Source organism: Zingiber officinale, chromosome 6A (genome assembly GCF_018446385.1).
Source record: "Zingiber officinale cultivar Zhangliang chromosome 6A, Zo_v1.1, whole genome shotgun sequence".
NCBI classification, from domain to species: Eukaryota; Viridiplantae; Streptophyta; class Magnoliopsida; order Zingiberales; family Zingiberaceae; genus Zingiber; species Zingiber officinale.
Window position 1 is genome coordinate 119,891,339 of NC_055997.1, and position 17,589 is coordinate 119,908,927.

Consider the following 17,589-nt stretch of genomic DNA (forward strand, 5'->3'; position numbering starts at 1 on the left):
GATGATACATTTGTCGATCCTTGATCCCAAGTCATACACGTAAAATTATTAACTTTAATTACATATAATTATTTTTATCTTGATTGCCTTTAGTAATTATAATCAAATTGAATATCAATCATATTATATTTTTCCACATAGGATCATATAACAAATAAAGTAGCTTAGACATCTTAGTCACCATCAAAGAGGGGGGGGGGCGGGGAGTCACAACCTCTATCCACTAAGGTAATTAATGAGATTTATTATGATGTTGTCAGCAGATGAATAAAAACTCCATCCTCTAGGGCCTTGACTCCCATGTTAAAGTTGTATTTGATCGTTTGAGTGCTCTTAGGCGTCGTAATAGTTTCTCTTCCTCTTCTTCTACTGAAATGCAATCTTTAAGACGGGAATATCAAAAACTCACTCAAATTGCCTCAATGGATGAGAGGATGAATCAGCAGATGACCACTAGGGAGCATAGGAGGAGGGCTACTAATGAGCAGAGGAGAGTTGAGGACAATTAGAGGAGAGTCGATCATGAGACTTTCATAGCCCATATGCGAGCAGTCGTGACTAATTTCACCCAGACTCATACAGCATATGATTTTGAGTTACAAGAGACTCAAGACTTATCAGACCGAGATGATTAACTATTTTTGAGATTTGTTCAACTATAACTTAGTTTTTTATTTATCCTAGTAAAATATATTTATTCTATTTTGATATTCTAATTTGCTCAATTTTTAACTATTATATTATTATATGTTTCATGAGTCATGATCTATTGACATATTGATGATTACATCATCTGCTCATTTCTATTCAACTATCAAAATTAGTTATACATATATGTAAAAAAATTTAATTATATATAAATCCGATATAAATCTTTCGTAATTGATTTTCTGCATGTTTTCTATTACTATCTTATACATGGATGTATCCATGGATATATTTGAATAGGAGTTCGGATCCTCTGTTCCCAAATTTCTCTGTCCCCATGTCCCCTTATCGATCGGACGGACCATATTACATCACAAGGATGTCTTGCACATCACGAGGATACTGCACACATCTTAAGGATGTCATGATGCCTTGAGATATAATTTGGTCCATCCGATTGGTAGGGGACACGAGGACAGAAAAATTTGGGGACAGAGGATCCGAACTGATTTGAATAGTTTAGTTTTTTTTCTATTATTGAGATTTGTTTAGATTTTGTTTGTTTTAGATGCTTGTGATAGTTAGATATTTAGTTATTTTTTATAGTGTTTTCATAATTTAGTATGTTTGTTAGTTTATTTGTGTTTGTAATACTATGAATTATAGGAAATGTATGTATGGATTGCTAAAATGTATGAAATATGTTTTTATGAGTGCAATTGTGTGAAATACAATTGTATGGATATGAAATGTCATCGTCTATGACCATCGTGTATGTATAGAAATTGCAAACAGGATACTAAATATAAATGGTCTCTGATTTTTTTTTAAATATTACCGACGGAATCGGTATTCTGTTGTTAAATATCAAAACATTTTTTTACTGACGGGAACATATTTTCTATCGGTAAAATCAATATTTATCGACAAAAACATATTTTTTGTCGATAAAATTTACTATGGAAATTTATTTTTCATAGTAAATATTACAATGCTATTTCCATTAGTAATCACTAACGGACCCTATATTCCGTTGATAAAATTATTTATGACGAATCATCTCCCAATAAATTATTTTATGTTATAATTTCGTCTCTAAATATCTTCCTCCATGGAATTATGATGAAATATTCGGTCAATAAACTATTTTTATAGTGGTCAGATCTTTAATTTTTTCTGTTTTAATTAAAAAAATATGATCTTTAATTAACATGTGGATTCAATTCGTTGTATATGATTATTTTATTTTATTTTTCAATAGTTGAAATTATCTTTTTCTTCTTTTTCATGTGTCTTGATCCATAGGAGGTCGGATCCTCTGGACCACAAAGTACGATCCAGAGGATAGACCACTTCACTCATAGATAGAAATTTATGGACCTTACCTGTTATATAGGTAGGGTCGATGAGATCTCACCTATCAGCAACCCTTGGTCCAAGAGTGGACTAGGGGTAGCGGTCCAGAGGATCTCGACTAGATCCGTAGTAGTTCGGGCATTCTTTGTGATACGGACATGACTTAAGGATAGATGGAGAATTAGGAGAGGGAAGGAAGGTATTTTAGTCATTATATTGTAGTATATCTTTTAGGGCACTGTTCATTCGTGGAAAAAGGAAGCTTCAGCGGGTTCTCTCTTCCGTCGTCGAGGGGGCTTCGTTTGCTTCGGTCCGCTGCCACCACAAACATAGGGGGGGGGGGGGGGGGACACCACCTCGAATTGCTCACCGGACTGCCAACATTGCTGTCGCGTCGCCGCTTTCTCCTTTGTCGTGAGCAAGCTACCGCTCCCCTTTTCCCATTCACGCAGACGCTGCTTGCGCCAACACCGTCGCCCGCCCACGTCGGTGGACGCACCTCGACGCTACGACGGACGCCACTAGCCATGACATCCTCTTCTTCTTCCTCGTTGCAACGACTAGCCACCACCACCAGTGAGGCATAACCCTAGCTCTCCTTCCCACTGAGCTCTTGGCGCCTCACCTCCTCACTTACACTCTACGTACACTTTGTTGCCTCCTTTCTCACATCGCGAGGTATGCACCATCTCTTATGCTATCTAGCTGCTGCCTTCGTCGGAGGCCTCACCGTCGCCTCTCCTCCAACCCCTTTCTTGTATGTCGTCGGCTATTGCTGCCTCGGTTTTTGCCACCTCCAACGACCTTTGTCTCTGGCCCTTACCGCCTCTAGTAAGCACCCCCAGACCGCTGTTAGTGGGCACTGGCCACCTCCCTCATCGCTCGTTGGTCTCCGCAACTGCCCCGTCGCCTTCAGTTGTCGTCGGGTCCGCGCCGCTACCCTTTGGATCACCAACTTCGTTGGCCACGATTCTCCATTTCCATCGGGGTAGATCGGAGCGTGTTCCGTATCTGCTGTGTTTTAGCCTTCACATCGCTATTGTGTTCCGACCTACGAGCGACGGTTGTATTCCGAACTGTGTGTTTTGTGTCTAGCCTTCGTGTTGTTATTATATCCCAGCCTGTGTGTCGATCTTATATCCCGGCCTGCGTACCGATCTTCTATCCTGACCTACGTGTTGATCTCATATTCCGTGCTACGTGTTGATCTTATATCCCGGTCTGCGTGTTGATCTCATATTTCAGTATGTGTGTCGATCTCATATCTCAGTCTGCGTGCCGATGTCATATCCTGCCCAGCGCGACGCGGCGAGGTCCAGGCCTCCATGTCGTCTTCCGGATCCTAGTCACGCTTGACTAGGTGTTGTCAGATCCAGCTCTTCATCTTGCTCAGGGTCATCTGCTCTTTCGAGTCACGACAACTCGAGCAGTGCCTCGACATCTCATCGATCCACCCGATGACGTCCCCTGGGCCAGGGTACGTTCTCCGTACTTACTCTATATTCATTTCATTATTATACATCTTAGTCTGTTATTTGTATACTTGTTGGATCTGTTTCGAGTATCCGGGTATCAGAGACCAAGACGATCCGATCGTTGACTATAGATAACATTGACCAAAGGACTTCTGACAACTTAATCAATATCAAAACTATCTCAACATACTCTCTTTTAAAATATTACGATTCAATCAACATTCTATCTTATTCGAGAGTTCGTTTGACTTAAATTTAGGACAATATCACTTGATTTTCGTGCAAATTAAATGGTAACAGTAAAGTTTAACTAACTAAGATTATATACACATGTTAATATCTACATTTATTATATATAAAGAGGACAAGTTGTCAGCCTGCACATCTATGATATACGACCACCATGGGCACATGCCTCTCATGTACGGAGATGCTTTCGTGTGTGAGAGTTGTCCACAGATAACAAATTTATAATCCTAATCTCTAAATCACTTGTTTTAATTTGTCACGGGAAAAATCTTGCATTCATTACCTTTGCTTCAAATAGTGCATGAGATTTTGTGAACCACAGACAATATCTTGTATTAATTATCCCGACGTTAATTCATGAATTATAAATATATCTTATCATATTTTTAATATTACTATTTTATTTTCTTTCCCAATATAGATTTCTAAAAATGATGTTTTCTAAATTAAATTTTTATTAATACATAAATAAATTAATATTTTGAAACAATCATACATTATAAACCTATTTATTTTTAATTACAGTTAGACAATCAATCTGAATGACATTTATCAAAAATATTTTTTAATAAACATGAAATATAGACAAAAGAATACCAGTTTATCTCAGAAGATAATATAAAAAAAAATAATAAGAAAGATTTAATGGATCGAATTATATATATATATATATATATATATATATATATATATATATATATATATATATATATATATATATATATATATTTATATATATATATATAATTTGACATCAAAGAAAATTAATTAATCTATTTTTATTCATTTTATTTTGATACTTAATTCATTGTTTCACCTTCATAATCCAGCCCATCTATAAATCTGGGATCCATTCCTAGATTTTCCGATATAGTCATTCTAATGTCCAAGTTAATTTCCAATGGAGAAAGGAGAGTATACTGCTCCAAGACATATTCGAATGCAAATTTACAACAAAATAAGTTTTCGTCCAAGCTCTAATTTAAGATGAACACATTTTCATCACAAATCTATAATGAAAATTGATTTTCAGTCCAGGGCCTTGGTATCCGAAACCTTCCGATTGAATAATTTTAAAATAAATCGAAGAACGGACTATATTAGCCCAGCGACAAGGTTCACCGTCCGTCCATCCTCTACTGCTGCGGCTCCAGCTCCAATAGCAGCTTCTGAATCCTCCGTCTCAAAATGAGCCACTGTCTCTTCGTCACAGAATTGCACTAGTCTGTACCAGTTGACCAATACTACATGGCATTATTCCTAGCCCATAAAACCATTAATCACATTATCTCATCACAACAGAAAGAACCACTCAAAATTAACATTTTGATGCTCGATCTGTTAGTCCAAAGCGAGGATGAAAGATGGAAAGGATGAATTTCCAAGAACAGGCGACGTAGCAACATCGTTGGCAATGTTGCGACCATGTGTTTGTCCGAGTTGATGGCCGTAGTGGGATCAAAATCAACATTACGGAAAGTCACAGCCGATAGTCAACTTACAACAAACAAAATAATAAAAACGGACACAAATCAAACAGTCACATATTTGCTATAATTCGTTATAATATTCTCATGGAACATTAAAATCAAACGTATTCATGGATAACGTTACAGCACACACACGTCTCTGCCAATTACTACGCCCGACCAGTTAACCGTAATTGTACCTCACAGACAACATAAACAAACATCCTCCGCCTCCAGGCCTCGTCCGGTTCGGTACCCACAACAAAAAACCGTACTCGTACCGTAATTAAACCGTGGAGCCCTGTTTGGGCCCTCTATGAATGCGCGAGGAGTGATGGCGAGGTGATGCTACCGAAGACGTTACCGGTTTACCCTAATCGCGCTCTCCTCCCTGCCGCGTCGCCTCCCTCTCGCCGAAACCCTATAATTTGGTCCTGGCAATTGTCCCACTCGCAGACCTTCCATCAAATTCCAAGTTTTCGATCTTCTTTTTTCGAGGATCAGCTTCCTGGATTCCAAATTTTGTTTCAAGTCTCTGTAAACATATCCTTTTTATTGTCTCTAGCTAGTTCGCATTTGTTTTGTGCATCGATTTGTGTGTTTTGGCTCTTTTCCCGAGCGCTGGGTTAGGTTTGAGGCCGATATCGGAAGTGTAGGCTGGATTTGTCTTGGTGCATCGATAGGGAGAGATGGTCGGAGGCGGAAGCAGGAGGGACGATGGGCCGCTGAAGATCAATAGCACCAACGTATTCGCGGCGCTCGAGACTCTCAAGAAGAAGAAGAAGTCGGACAAGGAGTCGAAGAGCAAGGGGGCGTCCAAGAGCCAAGGGAAGGAGCAGGAGAAGCAAGTGTTTTGGGCCCCTGCGCCTCTGACGTCCAAGTCCTGGGCTGATGTTGGAGACGACGACGACGACGATTACTATGCTACCACGGCGCCGCCCCAGGCTGTTTGGGGAGTATCGGAGCAGCAACACAATAAGAAGGTTGAGGCGACCATAGAGGAGGTATGTGAACACATTGCACTCAGATGTGCTGGCTAGCTGTTGACAATGAAATCTAAGCTATTTAAATCTATCTATGTTTTAGATTGTTTTTCTTCATACTAGGATGTTGTATCACTCTTTGCTTATTCCCTTGGTGTAGAATCAACTTGAAATATGAGAATAATCTTTAAGCTCAATCACAATTCAAGATTTAGCAGCATTTTGAAGAAGATGGTGTTTCAACATTGCTCTAAAAGGTGGCTGCCTGTGAGGTTTTTGGAAGCGACCATTCTTCTAACTGCTATACAATCCCTTGTAGGCGGACTTTTAAAAAAGCTTCCCAAGCTCATAAACGGCCTAGGTGGTCTAAAGATTTTTTTTCTTTAATAAGTTGCTTGTTCATTTAATATTGGAAAATAATTCTAATTCTCATTATCAGCCCACTCGACGAGAGCCTCATTATTCTTATATATGTTTCTCCTTATCTTGCCTTTTTTCATTCATTATCAAATTTTTATCATTTAATTTTAGTACAGTTAGAATTTTTTTTTTCTAGATTGACTGTTTTTGTTGGTCGTCCTATTCTATTGTTGTTATGTGTTTGGTGCTTTATGATTTGTTTGTTTATGATTGTGAACTTGTTTTAATTGATTAAGGGTACAATTGTTATATATACGTATTGATATTAGTAATTCTTAATTTAATATACTTCTCTATTGTAATATTATTTTAATGGTGATTGTCTGAGCCTTTGGCTAGGTGTTGGGCTGTGGGTCAACCGCCTGCTGTCTGGAACCATCTTTTAGTACCTTATGTTTCAGCATATTGTTTCTATCAGGCATAATGTTAGTACCAAATAAATATTTATGTTATGCTTGTTTATACAAGATGTGCATGCGAGTTCAGCTTTCTTTATGCTTTAAGCTTGATAGCATATCAGAATAACTTTTTCTATTATGATGTTACTTATAAGAAATTACTGTTTACAAACGTTTCATGATGAAGATTACTTAAATGATTATTTGTATTATATGCAGTACTGGATAAACTTGAATTGGTTTGGACTTTTTGATGTGATGAACAATTCAATCTTAATTATTGTTCCTATTTTCCTGCGTTTGTAAGAATTCTATTGTAATGCTTATTCCTATTTTTCTGCATTTAGATCCTCTGTATGAGTATGTTTTCCTTCGTAAATCAGTAGTCTTAACTCTTATCAGTTCACTTCTATTAATCTCTTGTTAATTCTTTGGTACTCTTTCATATTATCCCATTTTCTGAGAAGACAATGACAGTTTTTTGTTTGTATAAGACTAGGACACATTGCTAGCAGATTGTTCTAATACAAGTTGTATAACACCTAGTTTTCAGTAAGTCTTATTCATGTCTCGTCTCAACCTCTTTGATAACAAGAAATTACTAATAGAATTTTTGTAAGTTTTAGATAGATTGCAGAGAGAACATGAAATACTATACTTGATTACCTTACAAATTTCACTGACATTTTCCCTATAAATACTATACTTGATTACCTTACAAATTTCACTGACATTTTCCCTATATTTTGGTCATTCTCTCAGTATTCCTAATCTAAATCAGGCTGTATTTATACACTTTGCTATTACACTTTACTATCTGTACCAGGATCCTGGTCAATAATCCCATCAATTGAATGGTTATTAATATTGATGTAAAGTGTGGTAAAGGATTCTACTTGGGTGAGGAATTGACATGTCTTATCTGTATAAACAGTGATTTTCTTTTTCAAGTTTATTTGTGCAATTATGTGACATTTGTTTTTATTTGGCAATTTGTCATAGTATTTGTTCTTACCTATTTGAAGATCAAATGTTATTTGTTACTTCTTCCATTGATATTCTGATTTTCTTTTTATGCCATGGAGGTGGATAATATTATTCCTTTTGCTTTGATTCTATTTAATTTTTACCAAGATTGTAGTTATAACTAGAGAGGTCAAGGAATATGCAGGCCAAGGCTCTAGGTGCTATCTAGCCCACATTTTGCACCTCCTTTGAGCTGGAGCATTATTTTTTCTGGAAAAATTTATGTTCCTTTTCAATCTCCTCGTTTAAATAACCTTTCAGAAAATTAGTGTTGATGTATTCGGATCACAGAATGTGAATCCACATCTATTGATTATGTGGAAGTTTAATTATATTCATGCCTCCTCCATGCTGCTTAGATTTATGAGGTTTAAGCATGAAGGAAGAATCTTGCATTTTGTTCTTTTGAAAAATTATTATGTCAATATAAGTAGAATCTTTTTGACTGAGGTTATCTGTTTAAATAAAAATCTTCTCTTCCGATTAGCTACTACTGTTGCTTGCTAGTGATTATGCTTATCTACTATTTGCTTTACATGTTTGTTTATATCAGATATTTAAGTTTATTTTATTTATAACAAGTACTCTTTTTTTTCCTGTGTTTAGGAAAGTGAAAGTGAGGATGATGGTCTTGACATGGGTGATGATGACGACGTTGAGGAACCTGAAAATGAACCAGAGGCTGTTGGGAAAGAACCAACCATTGAGAAACCTGCTCCTGTTTCAGTACCACCCAAAGATGCTGAAAGGCAACTGTCAAAGAAGGAGCTTAAGAAAAAGGAAATGGCAGAGCTGGATGCGCTTCTACATGAAATGGGCATTGCAAATAAAGATAGTAATGCTGCACAAAATGAGACTGCTGGTAATGTTTTCTTTCACATAATTAGTTTGTTTTTTTACAGTTAGTAAATTTTAATTCACTTGAGTTGCTTCATACATATGAAGCCACTGTTTAATGTGTTGAATTTGTTTATCCTTGTTATGCAGACAAGACGCAACTGGAGCAAAGTAGTGAAGGGGAGAAGAAAGAAAGTGCTGGTGCTCCTTCAGAGAACAGAATCTCAAAGAAGAAGAAATCCAAGAAAGAAAAATCATCCAAGGAACAGGAGGAGCAAGATCAGAATCAGGAGAAAGGAGACATTGAAGCTGAAGAGGCAGATGCATCTGCAGTTGATGTAAAGGAAAGGATAAAGAAGGTGGCCTCCATGAGGAAGAAGAAATCAAGCAAAGAGATGGATGCCGCCGCGAAAGCTGCAGCCATAGAGGCTGCTGCAAGAAGTGCTAAACTTGCTGCTGCTAAAAAGAAAGAGAAGAACCACTACAATCAACAGCCAGTGCGGTAATCATGTTGTTGTTCAGGACTGCTTCATGTGCTGGCTGTCTGTTGAATTCCGAAATAAAACGTTGCTATGTTTCTCAGATGATCTGAACTTGATCATTAGATATGGTCCTTATATGCACTTGATACTGCTCCGTGCTCTTTTCCTTGTCATGCCGCAATTCGTTTTACCACTATGATAAGAAATTGATGGACATGCTACAGCTTCATTTCGATATTTTGTATGTACTTTATAATGCCTTTTTTTCTGGTGATAGAAGTGTATGTCAAACTAATTTTCTTTGGCAAAATGAAGCAATTACAGGCGATTTGTTCAGGTCGGACGAGAATTCGTACATGGAGTGGCTGAACTCATAGCCGGTCAATTCAGTGTACTGACTGAACTCATAGCTGGCCGAGTCGGTGGTGTACGTGGAATTTGGGAGCCTGGCCAATTCAGTGTACTGACAGAACTCATAGCTGGCCAAGTCGGTGGTGTACGTGGAATTTGGGAGCCTGGCGGTGCTGGAGAAAAGGCGGATGGAAGAGCTCCGGCAATGGCTGGAGAACAGTGAGCGTGCTAATCGCCGAAAAAGAGGATCCAGCAGTGGAGGTGGTGATTTAGTAATGAAGTATTACACTAGTGAACAAACAAGGAGAACCTATAACCATGTGATTTAAAATTTACAAAACAACTATATATCATACATTAAGCAAGCTAAATTACAGTAATCAGAACAGAATTATCAAGAAATCTACAGATTATCAAAAAATCTGGAACTGGAGCTCATCCTTTCAGGAATTAAAACATGTGCTCCGTGAATTCTTTGTATAAGAGATCAAGAAACTACCCTCTCTGCCTCTACACTGGATCTGCTTCTGTTTTGCTCTTCCAAAAAAGTGGTGCAATTAGCATCCAAACTGTCGTAATAAAATATATTAATAAATAAATAAACAGAGAGTTCCTTGATTAAAAAACACAAATATGTAAAACAAAAAAAATTACGATTGAAATGACTTAACAGTACACCAGGGTTGCCACCCATTCATTCACAATTCTAACCCATGTGCTGGTCCATCCAACATCTATTGTCCATCTGCAAGGTACAAGTTACAACAACGACTCAATCTTGAAATTGAACACACATTCATGAGTTTTCAAGCCATAACCCATAACTCATAAACTCTATATATAATTGCTCTGGGTCTGATAACTATGTGAATTACTTTGAAGTGAATGGTGATGATAACTTACTTTGGCATAGTGTTCTTTGAATTCCAGCCAACAAATAGCATGGCGAAGTACATGGCTCCCATGGCAAAGACAAAATGAAAGAAGCCATATCCATAGGGAACCTCATCCTCAGACTCTGCTTCAGTTTTCTTGAACTGCACTTGACCAAACAAATGATTCGACAAATAGAATAATAATTACTAACACAATCACTCCAAAAAGGTCTTATTTATAATTGGTACCACGTAAGTGAGCTGGACCTGCAAACACTTGGAGTCTATGCCTGTTGAAAATGTTGCAATGACTATGGCAAGGACAGCAATGACAAAGCTCTGTAACATGGTATGAATCAGTGGAACGAAATAATGATTTGTTTCAGTGTAAAATCTATCATCCAATGAAGTTTTAGGTCATTTAATTACCACAATAGTGAGCCAGTCTGCACTTGTTGCAGCTTCTGCCTTCTTATTGCAAATTTCTGTTTGTGGCTCGCTGAATTGTTGAGGACGAAACTATCTCAACTATAAATCTGAGAACTAAAAATAAGGAAAATAGCAAAATTACAATATCATGAAGTAATTAATTACCTCCTAATTGCACTCCAGCAAAGATACACAATGTACAATCCCATCAGTCCCGGAGCCAGGAATCCTCCCCTGACCTGTTAAACCATTGCAGTATGATTCTTCCAGTTACAAACTTCGAATAGTTGGAACTCACAACTTCTTTTAGATATAATCTAAACTATGATGAATCTAGATGGATTACCTTCGAGGGGATCGATGCGAGGGTCATGAGTTGCAGAAGCACAAGAGTCGAGGTGATGAAGAGGATGTTAAATTTGCAAGATACGTTGGGCACATACCATATGTACATCATGGTAATACCAATGATAGATGCAAGATATGTTGTCACTGAGAGTGCCATTATTTGGTATTGACTGCAAAGGTTCAGAGCATAGAGTTGCATGAAAACCAACAATTAAATTAATGAACTCAACAATTAAATTTACCATCGTTCATAATATTTCTCTGATCGGCAGCAGTCATTCAGCCAATTTATGAAGCTGATTACACTGATTAGCTGAATCAAGAGGAAGGCACTGGAATGAGAAAAGAAGGATTAGTTAATCTTCTCAACAAAAAAAAATTAAGAAACAGAAAAGATGAGTGAGAAGTTCATTACCCAGCACCAAAGTGTGCAATCTTCCCTGAGAAGAACAAAGTGTTTTAGAGCTACAACAATGAAAATGAAGAACAAAAAAAAAAAGATTAAGGTAGAGTAAACTGACCATAGAGTTGGACAAAAGCAGAGGGGATGAAGAAAGGAATCACCATGAAGCCAATCCAAAGGACGATCTTCACTGGCCACCACTCAGAGTGCCAATTATTCCGAGTATCTTCCAATTTTTTTGTCCCAACAGTTGATAGAAACATCAGAAAGAAAAACAACTGGTGTAAAGTTAAAGAATTTCGCCTAAATTTTCTTTTAACAAATAGTAAAATTATAAAAACCATAAGTATTCTTGTAATTGTTAGTATTGATAACTGTTTTGGTTAACCAAGGATACAAAGCATCCAAAGCTAATGCGGAGAACACCTTCTGCTCCCAAGCAGGCGCGGGCACCATGACAAACTTTGAGCCCTACATGTCAAAGAAGAAATAATTATGTCTATTGTCAGAGTACCATGAGATGTATGTAGGTTCATCTCAAGAAAATAATGATATGACATGGAAATTGTTTGTGCAATAAGCTAAGAAAGCGATTATAATAGTTAAATTTCTAAAAATTGACAAAGAAGCAATGACTCACGCTCAAGCTCCGAGAGGGCGTTGTGACCATAGTCTCTTATGCTCCAAGCGAGGAGACAGGTGACCAGGAAGATGAGGGCGTAGATGAAGCGAGCCAAGGAAGGATTTGGACCAAGGCAATAGCGAGTGCAACATGAGTTGTCAATGAACTGGGCAAATATCTCCTTGCTTTTATGGTTGCTACTGCCATTGCTCTGAGGGCAGTCATCCATTACCAGATTCGTCATTTCATTGATCTATCTGTTTGTTATTCTGCCACTTCTATTTGTGATAGAGTGTCTACAAGCATGAAGTATATGAAAAAACATGGGATAGCAAGAAACAAATATTGTTCAATAAAAAGAGAGAATCTATAGGTTTTAAATAAGTTAAATTCAGTATTTTAAATGAATGCCTCTTTTTCTTTGTAAAGTAAATATGAATTCCTACTTAAAATTTCATTCAGATGGGAAAATCAAAGGTTAGATGAGATGAAAATTACCTGTGAAGTATAGTCTGGACAAAGTCCATGATCCACTCTGAAAATGAAATTATCGCGCTCATGAGTGATTCTGGAAAAACTAATATTAATCATTACAGAAATATATGTATAATCACCAAGTTCAGATTAATTAAAAGGTAAGTATGTCCTATTACCAGCAACGGCTAATAGCCTGATACTCTATGCGAAAAATAGAGGGGAAATGGCACAAATAAAGAGCAGTTTCCAGTTTAAGATGCCATTCCAATTCTTTTTTATTTCTTAACGAGATAAAGCATGAGTTCTCATTATCCCAGTTGCAAAAAACACAAGCTATTTTGTCAACTAAGATCCTCTTTTTACGTAAGGATGGTCTTGACCGAGTTATGACTTACCCGGAAGGGAAACATGGTTTTCGGAGATGCACTTTGGAAAATCCATCACCAAATATATATTTCCCTTCAACATTAATTATAAACTTTTTTTTTTTAAAAAAAAAACATGACCGACTTGTGAGATATCATTTCAACATCTCTACCAGAAGATACAATTCCTTGACCTATAGAAATAGCTAAGGAAAACTTATGCCTAATACAACACTCCACGAATTCAGCTATAATTAATGAGCATTTATAACCTATCATATAGTATATTTGTTTTCTTATTTTGTTTGAATTGCAAGCTTGTAACAAAATTGATAGAGTACAAGCAATCATTTAAGAGATTTAGTGCAATTTTCAACAAGGAGAAGAATGTTGAGAGAGAAGAATGTTCAACAAGGAGACACGTTTTTGATTGAATAGGGTATAATTTTAGTCACAATTGGAGAAGCTAAATAAGCCTGAAGGCACTCATAGTTTGAAGCTTGAGTCGAGATAGCTGTGAACTAACTAGTATGCCCAGATAGAAGACAGACACTGCTAGGAACTTTACTAAATCCAAGTGTTAGGGGATCTAAACTAGTTTTTGATAGGAAATAGCATTATTAGCCTTAAAGAAAAGGTAAAGAACCCACTAAGCTGCTCTTTTTGGTGCAGAAATACATATACAAGCTGGAAAAGAGTAAAGCAAAAGTTTCGGAGGAGCAAGAAAGAAAGATGATTAAGCATGAAAAGGATTGCATGGAACCAGTAAACTTTAGCTTTACAAATTCGCTCACTATTTTTTTTTTCGAGTGAAAACATACCACCCAATTAATCAACAAGACCGGTGATATTTTGAAATAGAAATAATTTCTTTTACATTTTTATAAACATATTTTAATGAGGGCTTGCGGGTGCGTTCTAATATATCAAAGGCTTATTATACCACCTTCATTGCTTCACTTTACTGTTTCATGCTCACAATTTGTTTGTTTATCCAATCAAACGCCTGCTCTTTCGAATGAGCAATCAATCTAGCAATTGGCAAAGATTTTATATACAAAAGAATACAAATAAAAAGAGTAGAACGATCAACATATGGCGAAAATAAAGGGATTCAAGGACAATAACTGACCTCATTAAGGAAGAACAGATTGAAGGCTGTGCTGGATCGTTCTCTCGACGAAGGGAGGAAGAGATGGCGATGCCTTGCTGCTGCCACTGGAATCGAATCTGGAGATGAACTGAGAAACCAAATGCTCAAGCCTTTTCTCTCAAAATAAAAATAAAATTTTATTTTTTTTGTAGTCCGATTTGTTCCTTGCAAGTCCTCTGCTTTCTTGCTCTGTAGTCCTCGCTGCTTCCAATTTATAGCTGCAGAAGACGGAGGTAAATCAGACTCGTGATCTGACGCGTCCATCTGGGGAACAGCCGACAATGAGGTACTCCTGGCCGTCGGATCGGATGATCGTGTGTGGACTGTGAAATGCAACGGAGTGGGCCGCGTGATCTCTGCCGTTGCTTGCTAGGCACGGCGCAGTTGGGTGTTACGTGCACTGAGACGTGTACCATGTCGCGCACGTAAATTAAAAATAATAATAATATTTTTTAAAAAAAATGGGAAAATTTTTGAAATTAAAAATGGCCCACTTAATTTTCAAATTATCACAAGTTGTATTTTATGAATTATCCACCACCAGTAGTATATTTATTACTTTTTTAAAAATTATTTGTTTTATATATATATATATATATATATATATATATATATATATATATATATATATATATATATATATAGGTATTATTCTGCACACCCGCTACCTACTGATTTCGAGTGATCGGAGCCGTCCGAGCATCCCAAGCGGTCGAAATCCACTTGGGGCCCTGGCAAGGTCCAGGCATCCGAACTCAGTGAGACTCGCCTAGCAGTCGCGCACGAATGTGGGATATATATATTAAATTAGTTGAAGTGCTTATTAAACTTATGAGCTCATAAATAATAAAATTATCGTATCATATGTTGGAAATGTGAATAAAATAAATAGGTGGAGACAAAAAGATTCTATTATGTATGGGGTTTTAGTCTCACATTAGAAGTCTTTTGGTTTTATTGTTAATTTAAATTATGACACATGCATTGATGTTGTAAACATATGCATGAGAATAGACTCTTTCATGAGTGGGGGCGTAGGGGTGGGTGTAAATATAGAATCCAGATTGTATTGAACTAAGATTGACTCGTATGCGAGCACGACCTGTGCATGTCGAATGTCGGACTGGTCAATGTAAGATTTGTTCAAGCGAATAAACTAATATTTTATCATGTTTTTTTTTTTTTTTTGCTGTTTAAATGAAACGGATGAATTAATTTCAATTAATTTAATCCAATTGAAACCGTTGATAATTAATGGCAATAAATAGTCATTAATTCATTCAATTGAATCTATCGACAATTAATAACAATAATGGTAATTAATTCATTCAATTAATGGTAATAAATGACCATTAATTGATCCAATTGAAACTGCCCATGATTAATTATAATAAATAACCATTAATCAGTTATTTATTAGAGCCAAAGTTTGAGCACTTATATAAGGAGCTCAAATATTGAATAGAAGATAGAGAGAGCGAGAGGAAGAGTAGGAAGCAAACCTCTGTCCACTCGTGTTCTCCCATAAAAACTCTCTCAGTCGTGCATCCGTTTGACTGAACAACTCTTGAAGCACTCAAGTGCATTTTCAGTTCGCCACAAACAATCAGTACTTGGTTGCGTGCGTCGTTTTGCTATTATATCCTGGGAAAAAGACGATCTGAGAGAATCTCGAAACACAACCGGAGGTGGGACGAATCTGTTTCAAGAAAACTGCGTTGAACGCAGGCCTCGGTATCTTACTCGGCAAATTTCCTTCCCGACTCGATGATCGACTCCGATTCTGATACGCACCGCATCAATTCTGCAACTCGAACCATCAAAAGTTTGGCAGAACCAGCCCCGCTAGCAGCATGAGATTATTCGCTCATATCATCTCAAAAGATAAGTTAGAATTAATTTTGTATAATTTCAATTTAGTAATTTTTCTCATTATCTCCGGCAACAAATTGTCCAATAATCTTGAAACAGATTTCATTCTGTTGAGATGACCACAGAACAAAGTATAACAAACTCAACACATAAAGACCCCTTATGCCCCGATTGGAACTGTGCCAATTAACCAAGGGGAAAGACTAGAGAAGTTCATTGGATTGAACTTCAAGAGGTGACAGCAGACTCTTCTTGTCATGCCCCAGAGGAGTCCCTGTCCGAGAAAATTTCGGCAGCATCTCCCCTGTACGGTGGACAATTTGAAACTTTTCTACATCTCACAAATACCTCAGCCACAGGCGGCTGGAATAATAACAATAAAATAAAATATCACCACGCAGTTATGTATAAGTATTCAGCCTCTGGCTGTCACAACCACGCAGTTAATAATAGTAATCACAAACAATAGTACTTTGACTCGAAATCCACCCTACTCAACTACACTCGTAAAACTCAAATCCGATGAACTCATATCACAAGTCCATCAAACGAAAGGATTCCATACAATATCCATATGTAAAATCCAAAAACAAGACTAAAACAAAGTCTGATAGAGAAAAACTAAAATAAAATAACAACTCAACCCAGCAGAGGACTAGCACTACGTGCTGTGGAGACCAGCGACTGGAACTCCCTCCTGACAGCATCAACCTTAAAATATCCACAATGGAGGCGGGGTGAGTCCAACACTCAGCAGGTACAATTGATATGCAAAGTAAAGAAATAACACCTAGCACTAATCATGCGTACAGTCTCCTGATAAAAATAAAGGTAAATGCAACCGAAGAAGACAGGAGAGAATCTGTACTAACCAGGACCCGGTAAAAGGACAAACAGTCCGAAAGGTATAGAAGACCTGTATGCATGTCAATCAAGGTATCCAAGCAATGTGCAGCATATAAGTGCAACAAACACAAACACAAACAATAAATGCATCATGTATATGATGCCAATGTCATGGTCACCCCTGACGTCAGTCAGCCAACTCACAACATAAGTGGAACCAAGTGGGTAGGGCTGTGACGACCGTGCACTCAGCAACACTACTCCTGATGAGTGATCGAGTGGACGAGATGCTGTCAGAGTACATACATACTCCTACCCCAAATCATAAATGGGGGAGCGCAATGCTCTCATCTCCCGGTACGCTATGACGGGGAGGAATCTCTAACGTGCTACACGTTGCGTCACACTACCCCTGAGCGGATCAACGGAGCACCGGAAGAGTCAAACTGACGTGCTACCACGCTGTATCTCGCTACCCATGAGCGTCACAACGGAGCACCGAACA

At 37.5% G+C, this 17,589-nt stretch overlaps 2 protein-coding genes across 4 annotated transcripts; one reads left to right on the forward strand and one right to left on the reverse strand.

Annotated features, from left to right (window-relative positions):
* Nucleotides 1-5,492: 5,492 nt before the first annotated feature.
* LOC121997763 (pescadillo homolog) lies at nucleotides 5,493-9,578 on the forward strand. The gene is made up of 3 exons (XM_042552382.1): nucleotides 5,493-6,201; nucleotides 8,631-8,886; nucleotides 9,012-9,578. The coding sequence occupies exons 1-3, from the start codon at nucleotides 5,887-5,889 to the stop codon at nucleotides 9,365-9,367; spliced, it is 927 nt and encodes a 308-aa protein (XP_042408316.1). The 5' UTR covers nucleotides 5,493-5,886; the 3' UTR covers nucleotides 9,368-9,578.
* Nucleotides 9,579-10,025: 447 nt separating this feature from the next.
* On the reverse strand, nucleotides 10,026-14,538 carry LOC121997762 (probable serine incorporator). Of its 3 annotated transcripts, none has more exons than XM_042552380.1 (14): nucleotides 14,346-14,538; nucleotides 12,870-12,906; nucleotides 12,390-12,667; nucleotides 12,147-12,220; nucleotides 11,868-12,027; nucleotides 11,762-11,786; nucleotides 11,589-11,678; nucleotides 11,345-11,516; nucleotides 11,164-11,237; nucleotides 10,999-11,068; nucleotides 10,819-10,908; nucleotides 10,598-10,731; nucleotides 10,366-10,439; nucleotides 10,026-10,263 (listed from the first exon to the last, which is right to left on the reverse strand). In XM_042552380.1, exons 3-14 carry the CDS (start codon nucleotides 12,613-12,615, stop codon nucleotides 10,205-10,207), a joined length of 1,248 nt encoding a protein of 415 aa, XP_042408314.1. In that variant the 5' UTR covers nucleotides 12,616-12,667; nucleotides 12,870-12,906; nucleotides 14,346-14,538; the 3' UTR covers nucleotides 10,026-10,204. The 3 variants fall into 3 exon arrangements, with proteins under 3 accessions (XP_042408314.1, XP_042408315.1, XP_042408313.1); XM_042552381.1 differs by having other exon boundaries at nucleotides 10,837-10,908; nucleotides 12,870-12,939; XM_042552379.1 differs by having other exon boundaries at nucleotides 12,870-12,939.
* Nucleotides 14,539-17,589: the final 3,051 nt, after the last annotated feature.

Coding starts and splice junctions, on each gene's coding strand:
- LOC121997763 (XM_042552382.1), top strand. CDS start 5,887: ATGGTCGGAGGCGGAAGCAGGAGGGACGATGGGCCGCTGAAGATCAAT. Junction 6,202..8,630: donor TTGAGGCGACCATAGAGGAG/GTATGTGAACAC, acceptor TCCTGTGTTTAG/GAAAGTGAAAGTGAGGATGA. Junction 8,887..9,011: donor TGCACAAAATGAGACTGCTG/GTAATGTTTTCT, acceptor CTTGTTATGCAG/ACAAGACGCAACTGGAGCAA.
- LOC121997762 (XM_042552380.1), bottom strand. CDS start 12,615: ATGACGAATCTGGTAATGGATGACTGCCCTCAGAGCAATGGCAGTAGC. Junction 11,787..11,867: donor TGCTTTTGTCCAACTCTATG/GTCAGTTTACTC, acceptor TGTTCTTCTCAG/GGAAGATTGCACACTTTGGT. Junction 11,517..11,588: donor GAGAAATATTATGAACGATG/GTAAATTTAATT, acceptor GAACCTTTGCAG/TCAATACCAAATAATGGCAC.